This window comes from Anarhichas minor, unplaced genomic scaffold (assembly GCF_050575085.1).
Source record: "Anarhichas minor isolate MPS153535 unplaced genomic scaffold, ASM5057508v1 ptg000114l, whole genome shotgun sequence".
Classification (NCBI taxonomy): Eukaryota; Metazoa; Chordata; class Actinopteri; order Perciformes; family Anarhichadidae; genus Anarhichas; species Anarhichas minor.
In genome coordinates, this window is record NW_027466560.1 from 991,643 (window position 1) to 1,018,323 (window position 26,681).

Consider the following 26,681-nt stretch of genomic DNA (forward strand, 5'->3'; position numbering starts at 1 on the left):
ATAGAAAGAGAGATGCCCTCAAAATGCAGGAAAAAGGTATAATTTTCAAACAATATTGAGGCATACGTTGTTGTTTTTTCAGATACTAGGACCGCTGTCACAGCATCAGCACAAGCTGACAAAGACTTAACCCAGGGAACGGTGGATAAGGATGGAGAAACAATACTTTAATGATCGGGTCAGCGGTTTGATCCCCTAAAGGAACTAATGAGGACAAAACTACAACAACATCGCTCTTGTTAAAGCGTTCTTTAGAGAGAAACTGAACCCTTGCAAGGTTCACTCACTGCATAAGGCTGCCAAATTAGAGACTCTTTTGGAGATGGATTATAAAAACATACTCTGACACTGAAAAGCATCACAGTTAAGGAAGTGAAATGTGGTCGTGAAGTCCTAATCTCAGCCCACTCGGTGGGATGCCGAAACGTTTGTCTCATTTTGATAAATGAGCTGTTCTGTAGTCTCAGTTCAACATTTAATTAGGACAAATCCTGTCAAAAGAGTAATTTATTTTACTACCATAAAGTTTAGGAATTTGCAAAAGACTACAGACTGTATATAAGAAGTGGCAGTCACAGCGATGTCACCCATTGGTTTGAGGACTACGGTTTTAAAGCCTCGAGTTCGGCATTTTGTCCATCACCATCTTGGTTTTTGGCCGTCGCTGTGTTTTCTTTTGGAACCAGGAGTGAGACAAGAAGGTGGAGCTCATTACAGCCGAACTCTGAAGAAGACATTAACAATTAACTTTCATAAAGTGAAAACACTCTGTGAAAGGGTTAAAGTTCTAAGGCAAAAACATGGACAACTCCCAGACTGGACAATGCCGTGGTAGCGACCTGTCAATCACCGTGTAGCCCCGCCCTAAAGCATCCCCTGCTTTATGGTCTGTGTGACTCTAAATGGACCATAATGTACTAAATGAACATCATGCTGTATTGAAGAAGACTTGAAACTAGAGATTGAGACCATAAACTCATGTTTACAATGTTTACTGAGGTAATAAATCAAGAGAGAAGTAGAGTCATTTTCTCATAGACTTCTATACAACCAGAGGAGTCGCCCCCTGGTGGACACCAGCGAGAATGCAGGTTTAAGCACTTCTGCATTGGCTCCAGAACAGAAATAAGAGTCGAAGTTGATGGAAATAGTTTAAGATTACACATCCTGAGAGAGACAAGAATGAGTGTGCCAAATTTCGGGAAATATTCACTGAAAACCACAATAGCCAACCTCATGGTGGTATAGAAGAAAGGTCAAGGGATCACCAAAGACTTTAAGGTTCTTTCCCTTGGGGACCATGAATATCTGCACCAAAGCCCACCGTCATCTATCTGACAGTTGTTGAGATATTTCAGTCTGGCCCAAAGTTGTGCACTGACATCTCCATCCCTGGAGCCATGCCAATGAAAGAAGAGTGATCAACAGCAATGCTGTCTTGGGTCAAGGCTCCAAAAAATATAGATTGGCTGCTCTTTCAATAACGCAACTCAATAGCTCTTTTTCACACCATTCCATTTGGTTATTGCCCACATCGTTCATAGCTCATGCCGACGTCACAACGCTGGCCTCATGATAAAGGCAACAGAGTGAAAAACGCTGATGTGGGATATTTTCGAAGGCAGTGCCAAAAAACAACAACCCATGATGTCACTGATGGACTGAGTGAGTAATGATTCAAATCTTTACGCTTTAAGTCAAGTATGTGATGTATAGAGCTATCTAAAGTACAGTGTGTAAAAAGTTTTTGAAAGAATTATCTTCCTTTCCGAGTGTTCAAATGCAGTAAAATAAATCAAAATGATTGGTTTATTAACTTTCAGGCCCACTTCTCCTGGCAGACAGTCGTTCAATAAGGAGAGAGCAATTGGAAGTGTATAAAAATATCTGTTGAGGTTAGCAAGAGAAAGACATTTTGGCAATATGATGCCATCGACGTGAAGCCTCTTCATTAAGCAAAGGCCGATATGAAGATAGGAGATGGGACAGGGACCCCTCGGAGTCCATAGAACCATCAGGTGGAGGATCAGGAGGAGTAAGTAGTGCGGAGGTGTAAGTAGTACACGATAATAAGTATGAAAGACAGAAGAGAAATTAACTGGGGACAGAGAGATCATTGGTCAAATATGGTGACGGATTTGCAAAAGTACACGAGTCTCTGCACCTTATCATATCATGGTATCAGTACATACACTTAGTTGTGACGGCTGGAGATGATACAGATGCCTCCACTGCATTACACCATCAGGCCCCTCAAGGCATTAGTGAAACACACCTGGCAAAGTGCTTTGCCAAGGCAGGTCTCCCGGAGCTGGCTGCCTACCTCTTGTCTCACATCACAGGGCTCAAAAGGTCCACCAGGCTCCCCGGGGCGGCGCTTGTAGTCCATGTAGAAGTCAGCTTCCTCTTCATCCGCAGACACTCGCTCCTGGCTGGTAAACAGAGAGCCACACAGGAGCCAGATGAGGAAAAGAGATGTACAGCAAAATAACCTGACAACAGAAATGTGCATGGAGACTTATTGTTTTGTTTTCATTCATGCAATTTGGGGCAACTTCACTGGAGTTGTTGGAGGTTTGGTTCTTTGCTAAACAAAGAGTATTTCTTTTGAGAATAATTGAGACAATCCCACACTTTATAGACGCAGCTAAAGAGTTCTGACACATCATTTGTCATAAAGTGAGAAGTTATTCACCTCTTCAAAAGATACTCGGACAGGACATTAAAAAAAGGCAAATAAAATAATACAAAATTCAACAGTTTACCCAAACACAGATCACGTCTGCCTTGAATATACAGCTTGACTGATGTGCAATTTCTCTGCAAAATATTACTTTGGAAAGCGAGGTCAGAACTTGAGATTGTTGACGGAACAGAGAGCATTTTCCCACACAAAACCGGCATGAATGGATAACCCACTGGGTCTTCCAGGTACAAACCCAGGGGCCCAGGGCTACAAACCCAGGGGCCCAGGGCCTACAAACCCAGGGGCCCAGGGCCTACAAACCCAGGGGCCCAGGGCTACAAACCCAGGGGCCCAGGGCCTACAAACCCAGGGGCCCAGGGCCTACAAACCCAGGGGCCCAGGGCTACAAACCCAGGGGCCCAGGGCCTACACCCGCCTCCTCATGAACATGGTACATTTGTGCAAGTCGTGGGAGTCTCAGACACCCCCGTGTCTGGGTTCATAACATCATCCAGAGGAGATCTGTATTCACTTAATCTAGCTGGTTCACTACCGCTGTATGAACCCAAAATAAAGAATTTTGCTTTAATTTAACCGCAGTAAATGGATAAAAAAGGCAAAATAACCACCTAATGATGCCGTAAAAAGTATGAATTCATATTTAGTTAGTTCTCTCCGCAAGACGACAAGCAAACAACGTTTAAAATGCTTGTTTCCTGAATGGAGTTTGGATCGATTAGTGCTATGCTAACATTGTAACGGCTCCATCAATACTGAAAATAGCGTCATATAGGCGTAAATATGCTGCCGTTGTTATCGTTTGTACCATGTAGTTTATACACATAGAGCTTCAAGTGCGAGCAGCTGGCTGAGACAGGTTGGTTTAATTCTCTCTGTAGTTCAACTAGTTTAATATATTCAACAAACGGACATTTGAAATGTCAAAATCAGGACCGTAATCCAAACAAGTGGTTCGGGGGTTTAGTTGCTCTTTGACCTTTAGATCACCGTCCCTCTCATCTCGTCATATAAACAAACCTGACTCAGCACTTTTTCTTTACAAACAGCTCATGTCTTATTCATCTCACAGTTCACGAAGTGAGTAAGCGAAGAAGAACGTTAGAGGAAGAGATCTCGCCTCCAAAAAAAGCGAGTTTATTTATTTGAATCTAGAATCAACGGGCGACTAACTGCAGCGAGCGTTCACCGCTGTCAGCAGAGCCGACTGCACGTATTAGTGTGATTATTAATGAGTCCTGAAGAGCCCAGTCAGCAGTTTCTACACATCCCAAAAAAAGAATGCGTGTGCAGTTTACTCAGAGCTTTTATCCACTCATTCATATTTACTCTGATACAATATGTAATAACTCTTGTGCTGATCAATGAGCAGCGTGGTCAGTCAAGTTATTGATGAAGCAGTTAGTTGATGGATTTGACATCAAATAGCTGCAAAAAGAGGAATTCATTGTGATTAAATAAGACTTTTAACTATAATTAATCACGACTTTTCACCACTTATTTACATTATTTTAATCAAAGCCGAGGTAAATCTGCATAATAGGGTTGTGGTTCTTTGTGCTTTATTTCTTTAATGAGTAGTAGTGATGACCTCAGAAAGGCCAGATGTTATTTCAACGCTCAGATCTTTGCAGGGAGTGTTGTGACCTGCAGTTCTGTAATCGGTTGGTTCTAAATAACGGCACTGAATTCATCTGCCAGCTCTCCACACACACACACACACACACACACACACACACACACACACCTGTAAAGAGGTGTCTTCTGACAGTGCAGAGTTCTGCTCTGACTGTCAGAAACGACATTTACTTTAAGGCAGAGATCAAAACAGATCAACAGCTGTGACCAATGAAAGGAGTGAAATTAGCTTTTAACGTTATAGAATTAATTCAGGAATGTATGAGCTGCTGACATTGTTCATAAAGGTGTCATCTTTACACTGTGGCGTGTTTACGATATCGAGGGTTCCCTTATTGATATACATTAGTAGCAGTGACACCTGGAATATATATATATTTCAAGATATTACATCATATCACAGACTTACTGATGCCTGAATTTGAAACATCGGGGTCTGACACTGTGCTGCAGCTTCATGTGAAGGATTCGCCAAAAATGATACTTTCCACATCTGCAAGTACACGAGGGTCCAAAAACACTGTTTCACCGATAGATACCACCAAGCAACTTCCCCAGTTAACAGCTATTTTGTTGTATTGCGAGTTTTATGAAACGTATCAAATACACATTTCAGAAGAGGAATCCCAATAAAAACTGAATCTAGAAAGGAATGAAAGTGTAAAGTTTGGTGTATGTAAGAGCTGCTGAAGTGGAGGTTTCTGGATCAGAGTCTGAGGAAAAAGACCTACTTTTTAAAGACTCTACAGATTATAACTAATGTACATCACCATTTAACTTCCCCAGTGGATTACTGCATTAGGTTTTCAGAAATGTTTTGTTTAAATATGTAAATGAGGCGTTATCTAATGGTAGCTTTTGGGGAATTTAGGAGAAATCTACAGATAAACTACTAAATATGTATTTTGGACGTTTTCTTTCCACTAGTCTGGAAGAAGACTTGATATGGAAGCAAAATAATCTCAGAATTATGATAAAACAATGTTTCTGCCTGTCGTGTCTCGGCTTAAAGTGCTTTTGATGACTTCCATCACCCTAAACGGACACACCCCTTCATACCCGTCTGATCTCCTTAAACCTTGTGTTCCATCTTGATCTCTCTGCTCAGACTGCAGGGATTCTGTCTATCCCCAGAGTTGAAAAGAGGTCGGCTGGCTGCGGGGCCTTCCTTTCCTACCCTGCCGCCCTTCGTCTGGAATAAAACTCCAATGCTGACATCAGACAGTCTGACTCTGTTGAGGCCTTGGAACCCAAACTTTTCGCCTCTTACTTTCAGTGAGTTGCTTATTCTTTGGTTACTTCGAGCGTTGTAGCTGTTTCCATCATCCTTCTGGCGCGTCGGTCTCTCAATGAATCATTAAGCCGAGTGCTTTGTCCTGCTGTCAGGACTACTGGAAGCCTTCTAAAGAACCACAAGCTCTCGAGCATCCAAGCTGTGTGCCCCATCGCTCTCTGTATTTTCTCCTTGTCCTCTCTTTTCACTCTGTCTTCTCTGTGCTGGACCATTGCCCATCCAAGGATCTCTCTCTCTCTCTCCCCCCCCCCCCCCTGGCTGTTGGTGCAGATGTTTTTTGGATCTGGGTCTTCGTCATCCAGGAGACTCGGCCTCTCCTCTTGTCTCCCTCTGTAACTTCTTTAACTTTCTAAAATTGAAGTCTCTGAAATCCCAGAAGTCATCCAATTTGCACTCCTCTATCTAATGATAGTCTCCTTCATTTGGAGGAACAGCATCAAGTGCGGCTATAAAAGGCTCTTTAAACAAAGAGTCCGAGCCTTCTTACCACCATTGCTTCACCAGTTCTTCTCACAAAGCCTCTGTTCAAACCTCTCAGCTCTGTAATACGTCGCACATCGGAACATAAGAGAGCGATGATTTCCAGGTTTAACTGGAATTTAAATCTCACGAGAACAAAACAATCACAGCACGATCACTGAAAGCAATATCAACATAACTTCCAATAAGGACCTGGCTGTTAACAGACACTCTGGTAGCTTCAAAGATTATTTGTTGCAATCTAAGCTTTGCAATGCAGTACACTTATTACAAGACGTCTCTGGAAGATGCCGATAAAAATGGGTTTAGTCTTGAGAAGCAGCACTTCGATCCATGCCGATTCCAATCCTTCCACCTGGAAGTCGACTTGCAGATTGAATAATAACTCAGTCCTCATGAACAAACATAACCCAATTCCATCCATACGACTTGAATCGAACCGTCAAGCCTTGTCTCAGACGGATAACTGCAAGGTGCTTGATCTCCTCAAGTTCCTCACATTGTCGTGGATGAAGTGAAGTCCTCTCCTGTGCAATAGATCATCCAGAGCTTATTCTCTGCTGAAGAAGACGTTGTCGCCTGGATCCAACACGTCTGTGAGACACATTTCCTTCAAGCAAGAACCGCGAGGAGTGACGCCGACATTCCCCTGGTGTGCAATGCACAAGAGGAATGTCGGCGTCACTCCTCGCTGCTGGATCAGAAGTCTTTTGGCATGATGAAACAGCAGTCAGATAGGTACGACGACGAACTTTCCGCCGGTTGTCTATGAATCTAATCGCCGTGCCAGAGAAGCTGGTCTGAAGAAGCATGGGGATCGGTACGTCATTGCCATGTCTTCACCCTTTGCTGTAACTCAACAGCTTTTTGTCCAGAGACTGTTGGACAAAGACACACTCAGTTGGACGTTGACCAGGAATGATTGAATCAAATCTAAATCCGATTAATTAAAATATCACATACACTTACAGTGCTGCACCTGCCACCCTCTCGGAGGCATTCGTGAGAGTTTGCCCCCCCCCCCCCCCCCCCATCATGAGCTCAGTGTGCTGAAGACAGCAGGAGCTCCATGTGTCAAGCCGCTGCTTCTCCACCCACATTTCCATCTAAGAGCAAGCAATTGAATTATTAACAGTGCCGTGCTACTGTAGATTACCTTGAACCATTTGCATCGGCTAATTCAAATTTGCAGCGATGCAGATCGCTGTGCACTTTCTCCGTGAAGCAACTGAATGCAAAACAGAGCTGTGGAATGACAATTTAAGTTTGGGAGTATAAAGTTTTCAGTTGCAGTTTTGAGTGTGTGAGCAAAGAAACATGAATGAAGAGAGAGGAAGGTGGAGAACATGGAGGAGGATCATCGGAGGCTGTTGGGATGTGGATGGATAGAAACAGATAAAAACGTTGGTGACGGTTAAGGATGAAGAAGGTGACAGGAGGAAAAAAGAGGGCAGAATAAAACCACTCCATTTGTTCCTTGTGTATATTTGAACATCCAGGGATTATCAGCATCATTAGGGGTCGTTCACATCACTTCATGCTTCACTTCATCATCGTCATCGTAGCGTGCAGGTTTTTGTTTGCTTTTGATGAAAGCGGCACGGCTGGCGTTTTTTCCACGTGTTTAGGATTCATCCTCTTGGAACCACGGACATCTGCACCAAGCGGCAGTTCCTTGAACGCCCACTCGAGGCCGCTTCAGAAGCAAGTCAATCTCCATAGACCCCCCATGTTTAAAATGTCATTGCTGTAAGATGGCACAGCTGGAGCTCCCCACTTTGAGCTCCACAACGGCTCATCAAAAACGTCACGGAGACTACGTCCGTATTTTATACAGTCTATGATCTGTACCAAACTTCATGGAAACCCAGCAGTTTTGAGACATTTGAGTCTAACCAACATGAGGTTCATGTTGGTGCGAGAGGAAGGATGAGTAGGATTCTTCCTCTGGGAACTGTAAATGTTTTATGGTAATCCATCAAATAGTTGTTGAGATATTTGAGTCTGGACCATTGTTTTTATGATTTAAGGGGGGCAGTTGATTTAGCAGCGCAGTGGTCCCTGGAAGAGAGCTGAAGATGAAAAACAAATACAGAGCACTGGACATCTTGGAGAAAGGAGAGACAAACACGTTGAGGGATGCAGGAACAGAAGACATAGAAAGTAAAGACTCAGACAGAGATTCAGAGCCCGGATGCAGAGTCAAATCTTGGCTGGTGTGTCGAGCTCCTCTTAGCCCCTCTTTGTCTCTGGATGCTCCAACAGAACTGGACGAGAGGAGACAGACAGCAGGAGTGTGTGTGTGTGTGTGTGTGTGTGTGTGTGTGTGTCTGTGTGTGACGGTAACAGCTGAATCAGGGAGAAATGAGGCCAAAAGTGGGAGCCGCCCTCACCTAATGAAGCACCCTAAATACAACTGACAACTTCCCTTTCTCCCTCCTTTATCCGCGACTCTCTCTTTCTCTGCCAAAGTCTGTAGAAACAACACGCACACACACACACACACACACACAGACACGCACTTACCAAATTCTATATTCAGTAGCTGCCTTTACAGTATCGGCTTTACTGGAGATAACACTATTCAGTGGCAACATGCCAGACCGATGCCTCCCTTCACGCTCAAGCACACAGGCAAATACTAATGACTGGAGACTGGCTGCGTTGTCGTGCAGCTGTATTTGAATAAATCCTTACACAACAATGACACCTGCTGGCCAGCAGAGACCTGATGGACACAAGAAGAAGACTCTTTGTGTGCTCAGTAGCAGACAGTTTGGTTTTACACACGTGGTCAAGAGACACCTGAAGTAATTAAGACTGCATCACTTTAGAACAAGAACAAATTAAATCTGAGAGCACATTAAGTCTTTATGAGGTGTTATATTAGGAGGATATACTAGATACACTCTAGTTACACTGCTTTGAATGACAACTAAAAGTGCTGTGAAAAATAATATATATTAATCTTTATTTGTTAGCGGGGTCATTTTGTGCTCTGCCAACTCTGAATCATGGCGTGGCTTTATCTCATCTTGTTTACTGCGGTAGCTCCTGACTAATTAATCCTGAATCTCATTATGTAATTCTAAATCATTTAGAATGCAGGATTCTAAATGAATGCAAATGAAGAAACCGTGTAGCTCCAGTGTTTTTAAAAACTCTTGTAAGACTGAAAGTGAGATTATCAGTCCATCAAAACGACTGGCAATCTGGACCACACATAGAGGACTTCATCTGAACCTTTATGGATGATTACTGAACGGGCCTAACGGGCACAGGCCTGGCCTTAAGCTACCAAACATTAACGCAAAGCGGCAGGTAGCAAATAGGAAGAGACCAGAACAGACATGCAAAACAGCTCCAAAGAGACTCGCTTTAAAAAGGGGAAAAAACAACCTCAAAAAGACACGAGACAACTACAAAGAGACAAAAAACAACTTCAAAGAGACAAAAAACACAGAGATGCGTAACAAGTGAAAGAAACAACACAACAACAAAAGGAGACTAAACAACAATAAAGACTGTCTCTTCATGTTAGCGAGGTGATGGGGCCTTTTGCATTTCTGTGCCCACTGTCTCATATCCGCCTTTATACACAGCAGACATGAACCCAGCCAGAGTTCATAAGGACAATGACAAAGACGTCTATGCTGGCTGTCAACCCGTCAACCCCAAGAGCTCTGAGCAGCATGAAATATTTAAGGTCCAACAAGACATGTCTTTTCGGCTAATAAAAGATACAAGGTCTTATAGAGAAGGATAAGGTATAGAAAAAAAAGGCAAAATCATCACATGTGCTAATAGATTTATTCAATAATTTCAAGCATCACCAACTGATTGAAAGAAGAGAATCAAATGTGTAGTAGATGTGATCTGTCATTTAGTATTCTTCCTGTTTTGACCTCTGCAGAGAGTCAAATTCTATTAGATTTCCCCTCCAAATGTTTATGCTCCAGGGAGGGAAAGCTGCTAAAACAGGATTTCGACTACGATGAAGTAAAATCCAAACTAATGAGATTCATTCTCAGTTTGCAGCTTTCTAGGTCTGGGTGACTGGATTTCACAATGAGTGTAGAGGACTTGAATAAAGGCCGGTGAAATCCTTCTGTTAGTTCCTGTCCTTGACTCTATGAATGTGACTCTGACTGGCTTTTGTGCCGAGCGGCTCATTTCACCAGCCTTTATCCCTTTCATTGGTCATTCCCCCCAAATCAGCAAGTTTAGCTTTATCGACTGATGCAAAGCATCGGCTTAACATTAAAGGATATATTTCTCAGACGTTGCCTTATCGCTATTATCCGACATAAAACCCGTCTGAAAAGAGTTTTTGTTCCTTCTTTTGAAGAGTGAAGGAGTTCTTTGAATTGTCACTGAAGCCTTTGTGCTCGTGGAGTTACCCATTGGGATTTCATTGATTTTCAAGGAAGGAGGCCCGTGAAACATTTTATCTGTAAAACCTTTTTCTTTCACTTGGTTTCCAAGGGTAAAATGAGAAATGTATACTCAATATAACAGGTTAAAGGCATACTATGCAGGATTTGTTGCTTACTGTTCGTAAACACACCATCGGAAGTTGGCCCCTCCTAAACCCCGCCCCTCGTAAACCCCGCCCCCACAGCCCAATGCACCACCTGCAGCATCCAATAGATCAGCCAAAGTGAAAACCAGCCACGGGTAACTGTCGTTTTGGAACAGGCGTCTTTCGCATCTTGGATGCGTACTTCAGCCCAGCAAAATATGAAAGCACGGGCAGCGAGCAGGGTCACTGCTAGTGGGTCAATACATCAATACATTCTTATTGATATAATATCCTTAATATAAACAATATCATAATGTATTTGTGGATTTATTTTTTATTATTAAATAGGTAGCAACTCAAGTTATCAAATGAATGTCGTGGAGTTTAAAGTACATATTTGCCTCTAAAATGTAACGAAGTAGAAAAATAAAGCAGCTGAAAATAAGTAAATAGAAATATTTCAAAACTGTACTTTTGTTCAGTATAGTAGTAGTATAACAATATGTCTTGTCTTCCTTTAAAGTGTGTTTCTTCTTCTCATATATTTTGATCCATGAGTCATCATCTGACCTCATATCGACAACGTATACTTTCTTATGTTTTTCAGTTACATGGTGTCCAATCTTCTCTTTTTTTCTAACTAACTCTCCATCTCATTGTCTCCCTCCTCCAGCACATGCCTTGAATCAATACACCATTCCCTCTGCCTGTTTTTTTCCTGCCAGCCTCTTTCTCCGTCTGTCTCTCAGTTTGTTTGTTCTTCCTCTCTGTGCAGTATATCACAGTTGGCTTGCACCACTTCCATTCCTGTTGCTCTTCTCCGGCAGATTGCCGTGTTTCTCACTCAAACCCTTATTGCACGCTGTTTCTCAAGAGCCAGAAATCAGTGCATTGGCTGAATTAAACCTCGATAAGATGGAGTCAAGTGAAGTGCAGTGTAAATATCGATGGAGCGAAGCCCACTGAAAAGACAATGGCTGACATGGGAGCTTGGAGAAATCCACTGGAACTGAGAAATCCATGACAGGATTTGGGCAGCAGCTAACTTGTAGTTCCCACAGTGAGGCACAGTACACCGGTGATGACTCTTGGACTGCTCCCATTTGTGCTGTGTATGGATGGAATTAGTTATAGCTAACGTTATTTTACAATCCAACTAGCTAGTACTCAAAATAACAATATGTCAATCCTGTCATGGATGTATCTGTTCCATAGACAGCACTTGCATCTATCTATAAAGCCTAACTATAATGTCTGTGTGTCCTTTGCATGGCTCAAGAACCGTTCATCCGATTAACTTCACACTTGGTGGGTGTATTGCTGGGAACCCAAGGGAGTGCAGTAGAAAATGTGGTGCAATTTGGAGACGTTGAATATGAATAAACTTTGAATAAACAAGCGACAGCGGAGGCCGGGGCTACGGTTCACTTTTGCTGCTGCATGCTGGGTATCCGTTACGTTACAACCAAACGCTTCTTCACATTCATGGGGTCAACGAGCGATGAGCAAAAACAGTCCTTATTCTTAACATTAAACGGATTCAGAAAGGGATATCGTACATATTCATATCGCCACTGGCAGGCAGTAACTGTCTACCATGATGACGCTGCCACCTAGTGGTTTCCCGGTATATGAGGAGGTTACCGCCTTAATCTAACTGGTCTAGTGCCAGTGCCAGTGCCAACAGCTAAAGTGTGATGTCCCCGGAGCTACATGATGATGGCTCAGAGCACACACTGCCGATCAACGCCAAGCTGAGAGACTTGGTCAGTGTGAGTGATTGTTTGTACCCCTCAACCGCCACAGGGGACATAAAACGAATGCGTTCTCTAAAATACCCTGTGTGGGTAAAGAATGCTTAAGATGGTTACACATAGGTACACTTGTCTAGATGAGGGTTAGGTTTTTAGGTTGACACAGAAAAAAGAGGGTTCATAAAAAAATAAAGCATAAAAACAGGCAGACTACACAACACAGTACAAAAACAATCAATAAGAGGTTGATGCAGTAACAGGAATGGAGAGAAAAGGAAACACGTTGATCAATGCAGTCTCTCCAGATTGGTGCAGTCCATTGGGAAGGACCAAAGAAGCACGACTGAACATGAATATTGGATGAACAAAGACGCTCTGGGAGGAGACTTCTTTCTGAATTTTAACAGACAGCAGAGGACCAGATGCCGTGACAATGTCACGCTTTGATTGTGAGGAAGAATTGGGCTGTACCTGCCTCGAGACTAAGGGTCTAATTCCAAATCTTCTTCTTCCTGCCTTCTGCTGCCTGTTGTTTTTCATTAAGAATATGTAGGTAACACAATTGGTATGGCAAAATGAATGTAGTTTAACACAAAAAGTGTCACATGTGTCCCCATTGTGGGTTTGATACTCATATGTTGTAATAAAAGAAAGCAAACACTGCTAAGTCTGATACAATGAGACACCAATCAATCGCTTAAATTTGGATACCTGATATTACCTTATTAGAAGAAAATGTCTAATGATGTCATGATCTTGGTTTTGATTTAGTTTGTTTCCTGTTTTATTTTGAAGTTCCCTGCCTCTTGTGTCCCGTGTTTGTTTGACTTCCTGTCTTCCTGTGCAGCAGTTGTGTTCAGTCTCGTCCTCTTTCCTAGTTAAGTTTCTATATTTTTGTCAAAGTGCAGGAAACAAGCTGCACATGACAATAACCCAAACACAGATGTTATCAGGCCTTACATTGTGAAGCTTGTTTCAAACAGTTCATACTGTATATTTACTGGAGCATAAGCTTCCATTGGTAACTTTCCACCTGTAAAATGTAACTCTACTGACATAAACTAATGTCATATGGAATGTGGGATCCTTTGTACTCCACAACCTCATTCAAAAGGATGAGCATTCATGCTGGCACTGAACGGTGCCAGTTGGTTTATAACTAATTGGATTCCTTCTTGTACAAAAAGCCACCGGTTGAGCAGGAAACACACTCTGCCTGGACTAATTAAAGGAGTTGGCCTCTTATCAGAACAAGCTCATGTCAAAATAAAGATAAGCTATTTTGGTCATGCGCTAAAAGCAATTTAATGGGTTTTATTTCCCATTAACTTGCCACAATTACTGACATTTAACGGTGAGTAAACTAGACACATGGTGTCACTTCTGTTTTCTGTACTTATTCAGTGATGTAGAATGATGGAGTTCTTGTTATTAACTGTAGGATCTCTATCTGCAATTTCTCAGTATCTTTATTAATGTACAATTCATTATTTCAATATCTTTAGAGCATATTAATGTCTTTGACAGTATTGTTTAAAAATGCAACATAAATTAAACTGTGTCAACAAATTGACTTGCAGCACTTCTGGTTTAGACTAAAGGAAATTCCTCTTTGTTTTGTGTTCTTATAATAAAGACTTCTTGCTACATAATGATTATGTACGTATGGATTCTGCGTTTAAAAAGTAAAACTAACATAAGATGCCTTATAGGTAGTGAGACATACGGCTTTCACAATTGACTGTACACACATTGTAGTCTGAGTAATGGAAGTTATAACTACGTCATGAAAATAATTTGGCTCAAAAAAACCAGCCTGATAAATTGTAAGCAGAAACCTGTAGCTGTTCAGGGATCAAACGTGAAAGGCACAATTTTGTTAAGTGTTAAGGAGGGCATTTCCCCAAAATTCTGCCACCTTTTTATTTACAATGTCACCTGTTCAGCTTTCTTTGAGATAAAGAGAACATTTTGTAAAATTGTTATATTTTCGTAAATTATGAAGGCTTTATTAGTATAATATAAGTATAGTATGTTGAAAAGTTTCAATAAAAAAATGTGATAATATATTGTAATGTAAAAAAATAATGATATTGTATGTCGAAAAATGTCATGAAGAACGTTTCTTAGTACAATGTTGTAAAATGTGACAAAAGACAAGTGTCATTAAAAACCATAGAATAGAAAGTTAAAAAATTACATGAAAAAGTCACAGTATAGTATGTCGAAAAAAGGCTTAAAAGAATCATGGTATTTTGATAAAAGTCATAAAATTCATACTATAGTATGTCTGAAGTACAGTGTGCCGAAAACTGCCTCTAAAAAAGTAATGGTATATTACGGTTTAAAATGTCATAATATAGTATGTCATAGCAATATTTTATATCATTAAAAAGTCATGGTATTGTATATTGTAAAATATAATGAAAGAAAGTCATAGTATAGTATGTCGGAAAAAGTCATGAAAACGTCGTAGTATAGTTTGTCAAAAAAGGTCATAGTATGGTATGTCGAAAAAGTAATTGTACATGTTGAAAAAATGTCGTAATATAGTAAATCGAAAAAAGTCGTGAAAAATGTGTGTAGTTTCTGAAAACATTCATACTATAGTATGTTTAAAAAGTCACAGTACAGCATGTCGATAAATGTCATAGTATAGCATGTTTAAAAAGTCATAGTATAGCATGTTTAAAAAGTTACAGTATAGCATGTTTAAAATATCACAGTATAGCATGTTTAAAATATCACAGTATAGCATGTTTAAAAAGTCATAGTATAGCATGTTTAAAAAGTCATAGTATAGCATGTTTAAAAAGTCACAGTCTAGCATGTTTAAAAAGTCACAGTGTAGCATGTTTAAAAAGTCACAGTATAGCATGTTTAAAAAGTCACAGTGTAGCATGTTTAAAAAGTCACACTGTAGCATGTTTAAAAAGTCATAGTATAGCATGTCGAAAAAAGTCATAGTATAACATGTTTAAGAAGTTATAGTATAACATGTTTAAAAAAGTTACAGTATAGCATGTTTAAAAAGTCATAGTATAGCATGTTTAAAAAGTCATAGTATAGCATGTTTAAAAAGTCATAGTATAGCATGTTTAAAAAGTCATAGTACAGCATGTTTAAAAAGTCATAGTATAGCATGTTTAAAAAGTCATAGTATAGCATGTTTAAAAAGTCATAGTATAGCATGTTTAAAAAGTCATAGTACAGCATGTTTAAAAAGTCATAGTCTAGCATGTTTAAAAAGTCACAGTGTAGCATGTTTAAAAAGTCACACTTTAGCATGTTTAAAAAGTCATAGTATAGCATGTTTAAAAAGTCATAGTATAGCATGTCGAAAAAGGTCATAGTATAGCATGTCGAAAAAGTCATAGTATAGCATGTTTAAAAAGTCACACTATAGCATGTTTAAAAAGTCATAGTATAAGCATGTTTAAAAAGTCATAGTATAGCATGTCGAAAAAGTCATAGTATAGCATGCAAAAAAGTCACAGTATAGCATGTCGAAAAATGTCATAGTATAGCATGTTTAAAATGTCATAGTATAGCATGTTTAAAATGTCATAGTATAGCATGTCGAAAAAGGTCATAGTATAGCATGTTTAAAAAGTCATAGTATAGCATGTTGAAAAAGTCATAGTATAGCATGTTTAAAATGTCATAGTATAGCATGTTTAAAATGTCATAGTATAGCATGTTTAAAATGTCATAGTATAGCATGTTGAAAAAGGTCATAGTATAGCATGTTTAAAAAGTCATAGTATAGCATGTCGAAAAAGTCATAGTATAGCATGTCGAAAAATGTCATAGTATAGCATGTTTAAAATGTCATAGTATAGCATGTCGAAAAAGTCATAGTATAGCATGTCGAAGAAAGTCAAAGTACAGCATGTTTAAAAAGTCATAGTATAGCATGTTTAAAAAGTCATAGTATAGCATGTTTAAAAAGTCATAGTATAGCATGTCGAAAAAGGTTACAGTATAGTATGTCGAGAAAATCATAGTATAGCATGTTTAAAAAGTTATAGTATAGCATGTTTAAAAAGTTACAGTATAGCATGTTTAAAATATCACAGTATAGCATGTTTAAAAAGTCATAGTATAGCATGTTTAAAAAGTTACAGTATAGCATGTTTAAAAAGTCACATTATAGCATGTTTAAAAAGTCATAGTATAAGCATGTTTAAAAAGTCATAGTATAGCATGTCGAAGAAAGTCATATTATAGCATGTCGAAGAAAGTCATAGTATAGCATGTTTAAAAAGTCACATTATAGCATGTTTAAAAAGTCATAGTATAGCATGTTTAAAAAGTCATAGTATAGCATGTTTAAAAAGTCATAGTACAGAATGTTTAAAAAGTCATAGTATAGCATGTTTAAAATATCACAGTATAGCATGTTTAAAAAGTCATACTATAGCATGTTTAAAAAGTCACAGTCTAGCATGTTTAAAAAGTCACAGTGTAGCATGTTTAAAAAGTCACACTATAGCATGTTTAAAAAGTCATAGTATAAGCATGTTTAAAAAGTCATAGTACAGCATGTCGAAAAAGTCATAGTATAGCATGTTTAAAATGTCATAGTATAGCATGTTTAAAATGTCATAGTATAGCATGTTTAAAATGTCATAGTATAGCATGTCGAAAAAGACATAGTCTAGCATGTTTAAAAAGTCACACTATAGCATGTTTAAAAAGTCATAGTATAAGCATGTTTAAAAAGTCATAGTATAGCATGTTTAAAAAGTCATAGTATAGCATGTCGAAAAAGGTCATAGTATAGCATGTTTAAAAAGTCACACTATAGCATGTTTAGAAAGTCATAGTATAAGCATGTTTAAAAAGTCATAGTATAGCATGTTTAAAAAGTCAAAGTATAGCATGTCGAAAAAGTCATAGTATAGCATGTCGAAAAATGTCATAGTATAGCATGTTTAAAATGTCATAGTATAGCATGTTTAAAAAGTCATAGTATAGCATGTTTAAAAAGTCACAGTATAGCATGTTTAAAAAGTCATAGTATAGCATGTTTAAAAAGTCACACTATAGCATGTTTAGAAAGTCATAGTATAAGCATGTTTAAAAAGTCATAGTATAGCATGTTTAAAAAGTCAAAGTATAGCATGTCGAAAAAGTCATAGTATAGCATGTTTAAAAAGTCACAGTCTAGCATGTCGAAAAATGTCATAGTATAGCATGTTTAAAAAGTCATAATATAGCATGTCGAAAAATGTCATAGTATAGCATGTTTAAAATGTCATAGTATAGCATGTCGAAAAATGTCGTGAAAAAATAGTCAAAGTTCAGTACTTCAAAAATTGTAATTGAAAACGTCATAATCTTACCAAAATAAGTCTATGAATTTACCTGTCAGTAATGATCACTGTCTTTTAGATGTGCAAGCTTACCTGCAGTCACTTTGCTCTTGATGGAGAACACAATGGTGATGAAGGGAAGGCTCTGAGTGCATCATAGACACCAAGAAGATTGTCGGCTGGACTCCAGTGTTCCTGGGTGGACACTGGTGCATTATGGGAAACATTGGCTGGTTTCACTTTGACGAATTCATGTTAACGTTTGATTCATTCTGTTAACTGTAGTTTCTGCTCAGATCTCTACTGTAACAGATTCTTTTTAAAAATAAGACCAACATGAGATGTTGAAACTGTTTATTGCAGATCAGAAATCAGAATAACGTGTCAACCTTTAATCAAAAACAAATTGGCTATTCGATCCCCGGCTCTTCCAGTCCAGTCCAGTCCATGGCGATGTCTGATGGCACCTTGCATGACCTCTACATTTTATACTATAGATGAAAAGGAGTCAAGTTCAGGCTCCGCGACCACCACGGAGCCCAGCAAACAAACAACACAGGGTAACAATGGGGAAGTAACAAGTAACAAGTAGTATAGCGTGTCATTAAAAGGCAATCGTTTAATTATAAAAAAACAAGCAAAATCCTTAATTACACAATTAAGTAAATTCAGGAAGTACAATAATAAGTACAATTTTAATTAAATAAGTAATATCCTTAATTAAATAAAGGAGAAATAAAATCCTCTAATTATAAAAAACAAGCAAAATCAATAATTACAATGTTCTAATGATGTAAGAAAAATCCTTAATTATAAAAATTAAGCTAAATCCTAAATAACATTCTTATGTAATAAGAAAAGCCTTAATTTTAAACAAATTAAGTAAAATCATGTAGTACAATGATAAAGTGTACAGCCTATCGCTGCGTAACCGATAGCCCCTCCCGTTGCTCTCGAAGCGCAGGGAGACGGCTTGTTCAATAACCTCTGACCGGTAACCAACGCACCTCCCAAAATCTACACGCGAGACTGTCCAAGCCCGCTTAGGGAGGACCCGCTCTGGGCCACCGCTGGAGGAGGAACCCCGTGTGGTTGGGAACCTGGCTTGGTTATTAAAGGCAGCTTCAGAGCCTTAACACCCTTAAAACCTAAACACCAATCCAATCCCTATTCTATCCTGATACACTTCAGCTAATGTCTAAACATTATTAACCAACACTGCAACGTCACATTCAAATACATAAGCAGAGCTTCAAAGTAAATCACGACATTAATTGAAAAACATCATCTTAAGTACATTATCAATAAGGTGCAGGGAACCTTTCCATTGATTTATGTATTTATTTATTTCAGTTTAAATTCATATCAATGATTCGTGTTAAGTTTTTTAAAGGTATAATATGTTCAGCGTATCCTCAGACGACAGTCAGCATGATATCTTACAAAACTCCCCGTTTACATGCGTCCAGCAACGCGTGTCAATTTATGTCCTTCACATGAAAACAGTCTTTTCAAAGTGAACATCCGTCGTCACAGGAAACCACCGAGTTAAGTTTAAGTAAAGATGATGAAATACTTATGATAAAGTTACAGTTCTGTACTTTACTGCTGCGGTGAGGATTGTCCTTGTATTGAGTGCGTCCTACTTCTTCTTCTTCTTCTTCTTTCCTTTCTTTTCAAACTAACCGACACACACGTACACACACTCCCACACACACACGCACTCTTACACTTATTTCATACCCACGTGTGGCGTGTAAGCCCGACCTCTATTGTGTGTTTTATTCCCCGTTAAATAATCGTGGCCTAGCCGCCATTATGGAGTATTTCATGACGGGACTACTTTATGTGAACACGTCCGCCATCTTGTTCTCTCTCTCTCTCTCTTTTGTCTCCCCCCTCTTCTTCCACACACACACACACACACACACACACACACACACACACACACACACACACACACACACACACACACACACGTGATTGTTTGTGTTGTATGTTGTCTGCTCGTAGTTGTATAGTAGATGTTTGTTGATTTATATTATTGGTTTCAATCAGTGATGTAAAGGAAGTAACCTCTTATATGTTAAGCAGCAGATTCTGTGATCATGTCGTGCGTGTGTGTTGCAGTAATAGCTGGTTGTTTTAGTCAGAGCTCAAATTCAACCCTTCACTGTTCACTCTGGACGTGGATCAGTACTTTGGTGGCTGCATGCTGTCAGAAACCTGCTGAACACAGCAAAATAAGAAGAACAGAGAAAACACAGACACCAGCACACGCTTCTAGTGGGTCACAAGAGACGATGGAGAGGAACTCTTTTATTACATTTGTATTTTTAGACAATTCTACCTTTTAATACAAAATACTACTTTGATGTGGACGACACCGTTATGATTAGTTCTGCCTCATCCTCAGCTATTGAATTCAAACACTTCTTTTATTTCAGAAGTGGAATCTAACATGTTGGCATTGATCAATGAATATTGCAGAATTATGAAATCACTATGATTATAGACAATACTACGCCTCACACGGGGCACCACTATGTTGCAGTTTGAGCTGGTCTGGTTGTTAGGAAATGACAAATATAATATATATATTATCAATAGAAATAAAAATATAAGATTTCACTAATAATGGGGAACCAAAATAATGCTGGTTCAGTAGTTCAAAGAGGAATTAAAATGTCTACGAAATAATTATTTATTATCACAATAATATAATGCAATTAACATTAAATGACCTTTCTTAACCAAAGGAAAAGACTGATACAGAGAATACTAAACCATCAATTTAGAACTTTGATTAATATTCAAGTTAATAATTCGAACCAAATACGACCATATCAGCAGCTGATGAAGTCTGTCAGAGTTCCTGACTATAGTAGAAGTAGTTTGTAGCTGTAAGTGTGATGTGAACACATCTATTAAAACAGATGAGAGAACACTGACAGCATTAATCTGAGAGGAAGATCTCAGCCTGTCACGTAAACACTCCTATAATCTATAATCAGCCAGCAGCTTCTCGTGAAATCAGATATAATCACTTTCACAGAAACGCATTTAGAATGTCTAAATAGCTTATGTCTCATTAATACATGTATGATTAATCCTTAATAACTGTTTCAGAGAGCAGGGAGAGTGTAACATTCAAAAACCTCTGCTACACATTATCATGTCCTGTTTTACATACGACATAAAAACATAAAAGCCAGAATGACTTAAATATGTTTTATTGAATTTGAAAATGGCATGAACATTATGAATTTATAATGTAACCATATTTAATCATTGCAACCATCAAACGCCGTCCCCACTGCTATATCATAAGACATCATAATTATCAATATTAATTCAACTTTTACCACTAAGAACACAAAACATGACATCATAAAATGCTTATTGTCCATCACCCTCCTCCTGTTGGAGGAACAGACCGAGGGCCTGCTGCTCACTAACTCCAGCTGCCACGACGTCAGTCACTGAAATACCTTTATAATGTTAGTACAAAAGTGTTAAGTACAAAAGTATAACATTTTAAAATACTTTTATTTTTTTTGTTTTTTTTTGTGTAAAAAAGTCACTTTAGGAAAAGAATGACGTTTAGGGTGTTTGTACTGCTGTCAAATGTCAAAACGGGTCAAATTGACCCGAACAGTCTGTCAGGGTTAAAAGAGGTGTGAATATGATCTGTACAACTAAAGACAAGCATCAGTAAAGCTCCACCTCGTCCTGAACACAGATATAAACTGAGGACAGCACACGAGACCATCAGAGAGACGGACGGGCGGAGAGACGGACGGGCGGAGAGACGGACGGGCGGAGAGACGGTCGACCTGGACATCATGGATCACCTGTTGCTGCTGCTGCTGCTGCTGATGTGGAGCTCAGGTATGATGTGCTTTATCTAAATATTTCTGTTGGATCGTTAAATTAAACACACGGGTCAACGACAAATAAGTCTTTTCAAATTGGATGTAATGCACATTTCTGAGTGTGGAACAATGTGTTTGAATAAGTCTCATTTGTTTAATAACTTTTCAAAGTGGTTAAATGTATTTTTAGCAGTATTTTTTAACGGCACCACATATTTGTAAATATATATATATATATATATATTCCTACTATTCATTATGACTAAAGTCTTTGTTTTTACACACTTATTTTATGAATGTGTTTTGTATTTATAATAAATTATTATTATTACATTCTATTGTCCAGGTCTTTGGTATCTTCAGCATCCGAGTTTACATTTAAACAGAAACATAATGATACAAAAGTGGATTGTGATTCAACAGGAACAAAAACATGTTTGAATTTGATTTAAAAAATACTTGAATGATTTTGGAACTTGTTACAAAATATTTAAAAACATGTTGAACCATTTAAGATCAACATTTCAGGTACACACACACACGCACACACACATACACGCAAACACAAACACACACACACAAACACACACATACACACACACACACGCACACACACATACACGCAAACACACGCACACACACATACACGCACACACACACACAGAAACACACACATACACACACACACACGCACACACACACACACACATACACGCAAACACACGCACACACACATACACGCACACACACACACACACACAAACACACACACACAAACACACACATACACACACACACACACATACACGCAAACACACGCACACACACATACACGCACACACACACACACACACACACAAACACACACACACAAACACACACATACACACACACACATGCACACACACACACACGCACACACACATACACACACACACACACATACACGCAAACACACGCACACACACATACACGCACACACACACACACAAACACACACACACAAACACACACATACACACACACACACATACACGCAAACACACGCACACACACATACACGCACACACACACACACAAACACACACACACAAACACACACATACACACACACACATACACGCAAACACACGCACACACACATACACGCACACACACACACACACACAAACACACACACACAAACACACACATACACACACACACATGCACACACACACACACGCACACACACATACACGCAAACACACGCACACACACGCACGCATGCACACACATACACACACGCACACACACACACACAAAAGAAACAGTAAAACTGCAGAAACAAAACCGTTATGATGAAGGAGTGAGGTGGTATTGTCACGTCTTTTAAGATGATTGCAATCAAATAAAAAGGTGTCATTAATTATTGACTGCATGAACTGTACCAGCCTCCATGTTAAATAAAAACACCACAAACATTTCCTCTTACTTTATAAAACGTGATGATGTGACCTCAACTTTGTCAAATCGAACACGTTCAAGTTATAATCCCCCAAATGTTAATCAAATCATAAGTCATTGATTATATTTGTAGTAAATTCACATTTCTGCAATCAATGTATATTCAGTAATGATCTGTGTGTGCAGTCAGCAGAGTCCTCCAGAGAGTCAGACCCATGACTGATAGACAGGAAACGATGCAGCATGTGATCAGTGAGGCTGTTTGTGGTCTGATATCAGCCTCACTGGGTACATCCCAAGTCTATTAATTCTCATTTCCTCGCTCCTCGCTTGAACCGGAAGTTGTTCTGCCAAATTGACGGCCGTCCCAAAGCTCTTATTTAGATCGGCGGAGCGAGGATGGAGGAGAGAGGAGAGAGGAGAGAGGAGGGATCTCTGAGGAGCCATGAGCGAGGACCCACGAGAACAGACTTCCAGGAAGTCTTTTAACGGCCGACACGCCCCCTCATTGTTCATCAGTCATGTGATTGGACGCTGCAGCCGATCGGACTGATGAGATTGTTTTCAACATGTAAACAGTGAAGACGGATCAGAATAAACTCTAGTTTATATTTGATTCGTTTTCTGATTCAACATCTGGTTTAAATAAATGTTCATTGTAGACTGAACAACAAAAGGACCACAAACAACTTTCTGCATTTATTAGAAAGATTTGTGTTTTCATGATCTGATGTTTCCCTCAATAACTTTATTATGGAAACAATTAAAGTCAGAGAGAGCTGGAGAGACTAAACCCTTAATATATATATACGGTATATATATATATATATATATATATATATATATATATATACGTATATAGAGAGAGAGAGAGAGAGAGAGAGAGAGAGAGCTGAGAGACGAAACATTTTTTATATCATTTATCACGTGAGGCATTTATCACGTATTATTAAGTACAGTGGTGATTACTGTGTGTCTTTATTAGTTGTTAGTATTAGTATTCTCAATACCAAGTACGCCAAGTACGGACTTGTGTACTTGGAAGTATGGACTTGGGAGTATAGACTATAGTATAATCCGGTTCTTCACTTCACGGTGTTTTTACGATCAAACCAAATATGACAACCCTGCTTTTTTCCTTTTCATTTAAAATAAAATAAAAATGATATATATATATATATATATACGTATATATATATATATATATATATACGTATATATACATACATATAATTGTGGATATATTTATATGTATATATACATACACTTATTTGTGTGTATATATATATTAGTGCTGGGCAACGATTACAATTTTTAATCGCGATTAATCGCATTGTTATGGCAAAGTTTAATAATGAATTCAAAAGTAGTGTATTGCACACTTTTATTTTGAAAGTACTGCTATATGAACAAAAGGTGAATAACATTGTGTGTAAACACTTTAAACACATCAGGTTGTTGTTAGCAGCAGTGTTCTCTTCACACAGCAGCAGTTCTATCTCTTCACTATCTGTGCTCAGTGTGTGACTGTGTGTGAAACGTTCCACTGCTGTGCAACAGGAACAACATGTTTCAGCACGTTTCATCTACATGTGTGTGTTGTGTCTTCATGACAGTCAGAGCATGTGATGCAGCTCTACTCTTCATCACTATGATGCTGTAACTCAGAGGTGATGAAGGTGACCCAGTGATGTCCAGTAGTCTCCAGTGAGAGCAGCAGCTGCTGCACGTTGTAACTCCGTCGCTTTAGTCGTCCTCTCCTTTAACACAACTCGTGTGTTCTTCTTGTGACGGTGCGTCTTGAGGCTCATACGTGACGTCATTCGTTGAGATCCTAAAGGTGCGTTCACACCAAACGCGACGTGAATGCACCTTGAGAACGTTCCTCAGACCGACATCTTCCACAACACTAACCTGCAGTTTGTCTCCACTTCTCTGCAGCATCTGTTAGCTTGTGTTGCTTTAGTTTATCTAAACTTCTCCCTCACGCTGCATCAACGTAGTCTGAAGACTTCCTCCACCGCTTGTGTGTTTGGGTGATTTGCTGCATCAACGGTGTTTATTGCATTTTTTAAAAACTGCGTTAATGCGCGATAAAATAATTGTCGGCGTTAATTAATGAATGCGTTAATGCGATAACTTGCCCAGCACTAATATATATATATATACACATTCATACACATATATTTTAAAAAGATGGCAATGAAGTGACACTTAATATAATTAAATAGATTTTAAGTTCTAGAAATTTGATTAAAAAAATATTGAATGAATTCACTAGATTTTAACAAAAATATTCAAAATCAATTTCTCGAGCAAAACTGATTCATATTTACTAAGGATCTGAGCAAAAGTAATATTAATTTATTCAATATCTGGGTGAACTTGATTTGTATTTATTAATCCTCTGAGTGAAATTGATTCATATTTACTGATTATTTGAGTGAAATTGATAAGCTTACTAAATATCTGGATAAACGAGCAGTCACGCTGCCAATATTCTCAACTACACAGTTAAAGATTCTCAGAGGTGAATTTAATGATGAAATATTATACGAAACTTATAGAAAAACTTACATTTCTGCTCTGTTTCTCTGCTGCGTCGGTGCTCAGCCATCTGGTATCTCCGGATAGGGATTAAATTAGAATTAAAAATTTAATGAAAAAAATTATCACATTTATTTCTTGTTTTTGTCGTATTGTCGTAACAAATATTCCCCTTTAATCTACTCTTCTGTGATTGGCTGAAAAGGAAGGAGACGTTTAAAAAACAGTTCTGTTGTTAAATGGAGGTTCAACTGTCTGAATATAAATGTAACAACATCACAATAAGTTTTAGATGAAGATTGCAAATACATTTAAAAACAAAAGTGTATTTTTTTAACATTTACTTCAAAGAACAAATATGTGTCTATTTCTCCAGAACTCCAGGCTGAAGGAAATCACACATCAACAGGTAAATAGAGAAAGAAAAGAGAAACAAAGAACCAGTGAAGCAGAACCAGAAGTCAAGTTTTAGTTTGATATTTTATTAATTCAACTCATTTCTTTACTGACGACTCTCTTGTTTCTGTTGAGAAGCTGTCAGGTTGGTGGGAGGAGACAGTCGCTGTGCAGGAACTCTGGAGGTGAAACTGGGAGACTGGAGACCAGTAGAAGGTTCTTACTGGATCCTGAAGATAGCAGATGTTGCCTGTAGAGAGCTGGACTGTGGCTCTGCTGTTTCTATCAGAGAGAGAGTGAAGTCTTCACAGAGATCTGTGTGGAAGATCAACTCTGAATGTGTTCAGTCTGGATCTGATCTGAGCGATTGTTTAACATCATCTTCCTCTCCCTACATCCTGGATCTCACCTGCTCAGGTAAGCCCATCAGTGACATCATCAGTGACGTCATCTATGACAGTAATGTATCCATGTTGACACACACATGCAGCAGCTAGAATGGCAGCAGACTTGATGAGCTGCTGCCTCAGTAAACCAGGTGCTGAATGCACCAAGATATCTTTATATATGGAACCTCCATGTCTGCTGCTTCAGGAGTCCTCTGGGCCGACCACCAACCAGCCTGAAAGGACTCCTCCTTCAGCTCCACAGCTTTCTTATTCACTGGTTTCCACCAGCAGCTTCTTTGGTTTCCACCGTAACAGCCA

General features: G+C 38.9%; 1 protein-coding gene across 1 annotated transcript in view; it reads left to right on the top strand.

The window, feature by feature from the left end:
• Nucleotides 1-2,906: 2,906 nt before the first annotated feature.
• LOC142940071 (scavenger receptor cysteine-rich type 1 protein M130-like) overlaps nucleotides 2,907-26,681 on the top strand; it is a 30,042-nt gene continuing 6,267 nt past the window's right edge. The window contains exons 1-5 of the mRNA XM_076082959.1: nucleotides 2,907-3,137; nucleotides 6,655-6,854; nucleotides 21,453-21,601; nucleotides 25,955-25,987; nucleotides 26,113-26,391. Of these exons, the coding sequence (XP_075939074.1) occupies nucleotides 2,907-3,137; nucleotides 6,655-6,854; nucleotides 21,453-21,601; nucleotides 25,955-25,987; nucleotides 26,113-26,391 (892 nt within the window). The remainder of the gene's footprint in view (nucleotides 3,138-6,654; nucleotides 6,855-21,452; nucleotides 21,602-25,954; nucleotides 25,988-26,112; nucleotides 26,392-26,681) is intronic.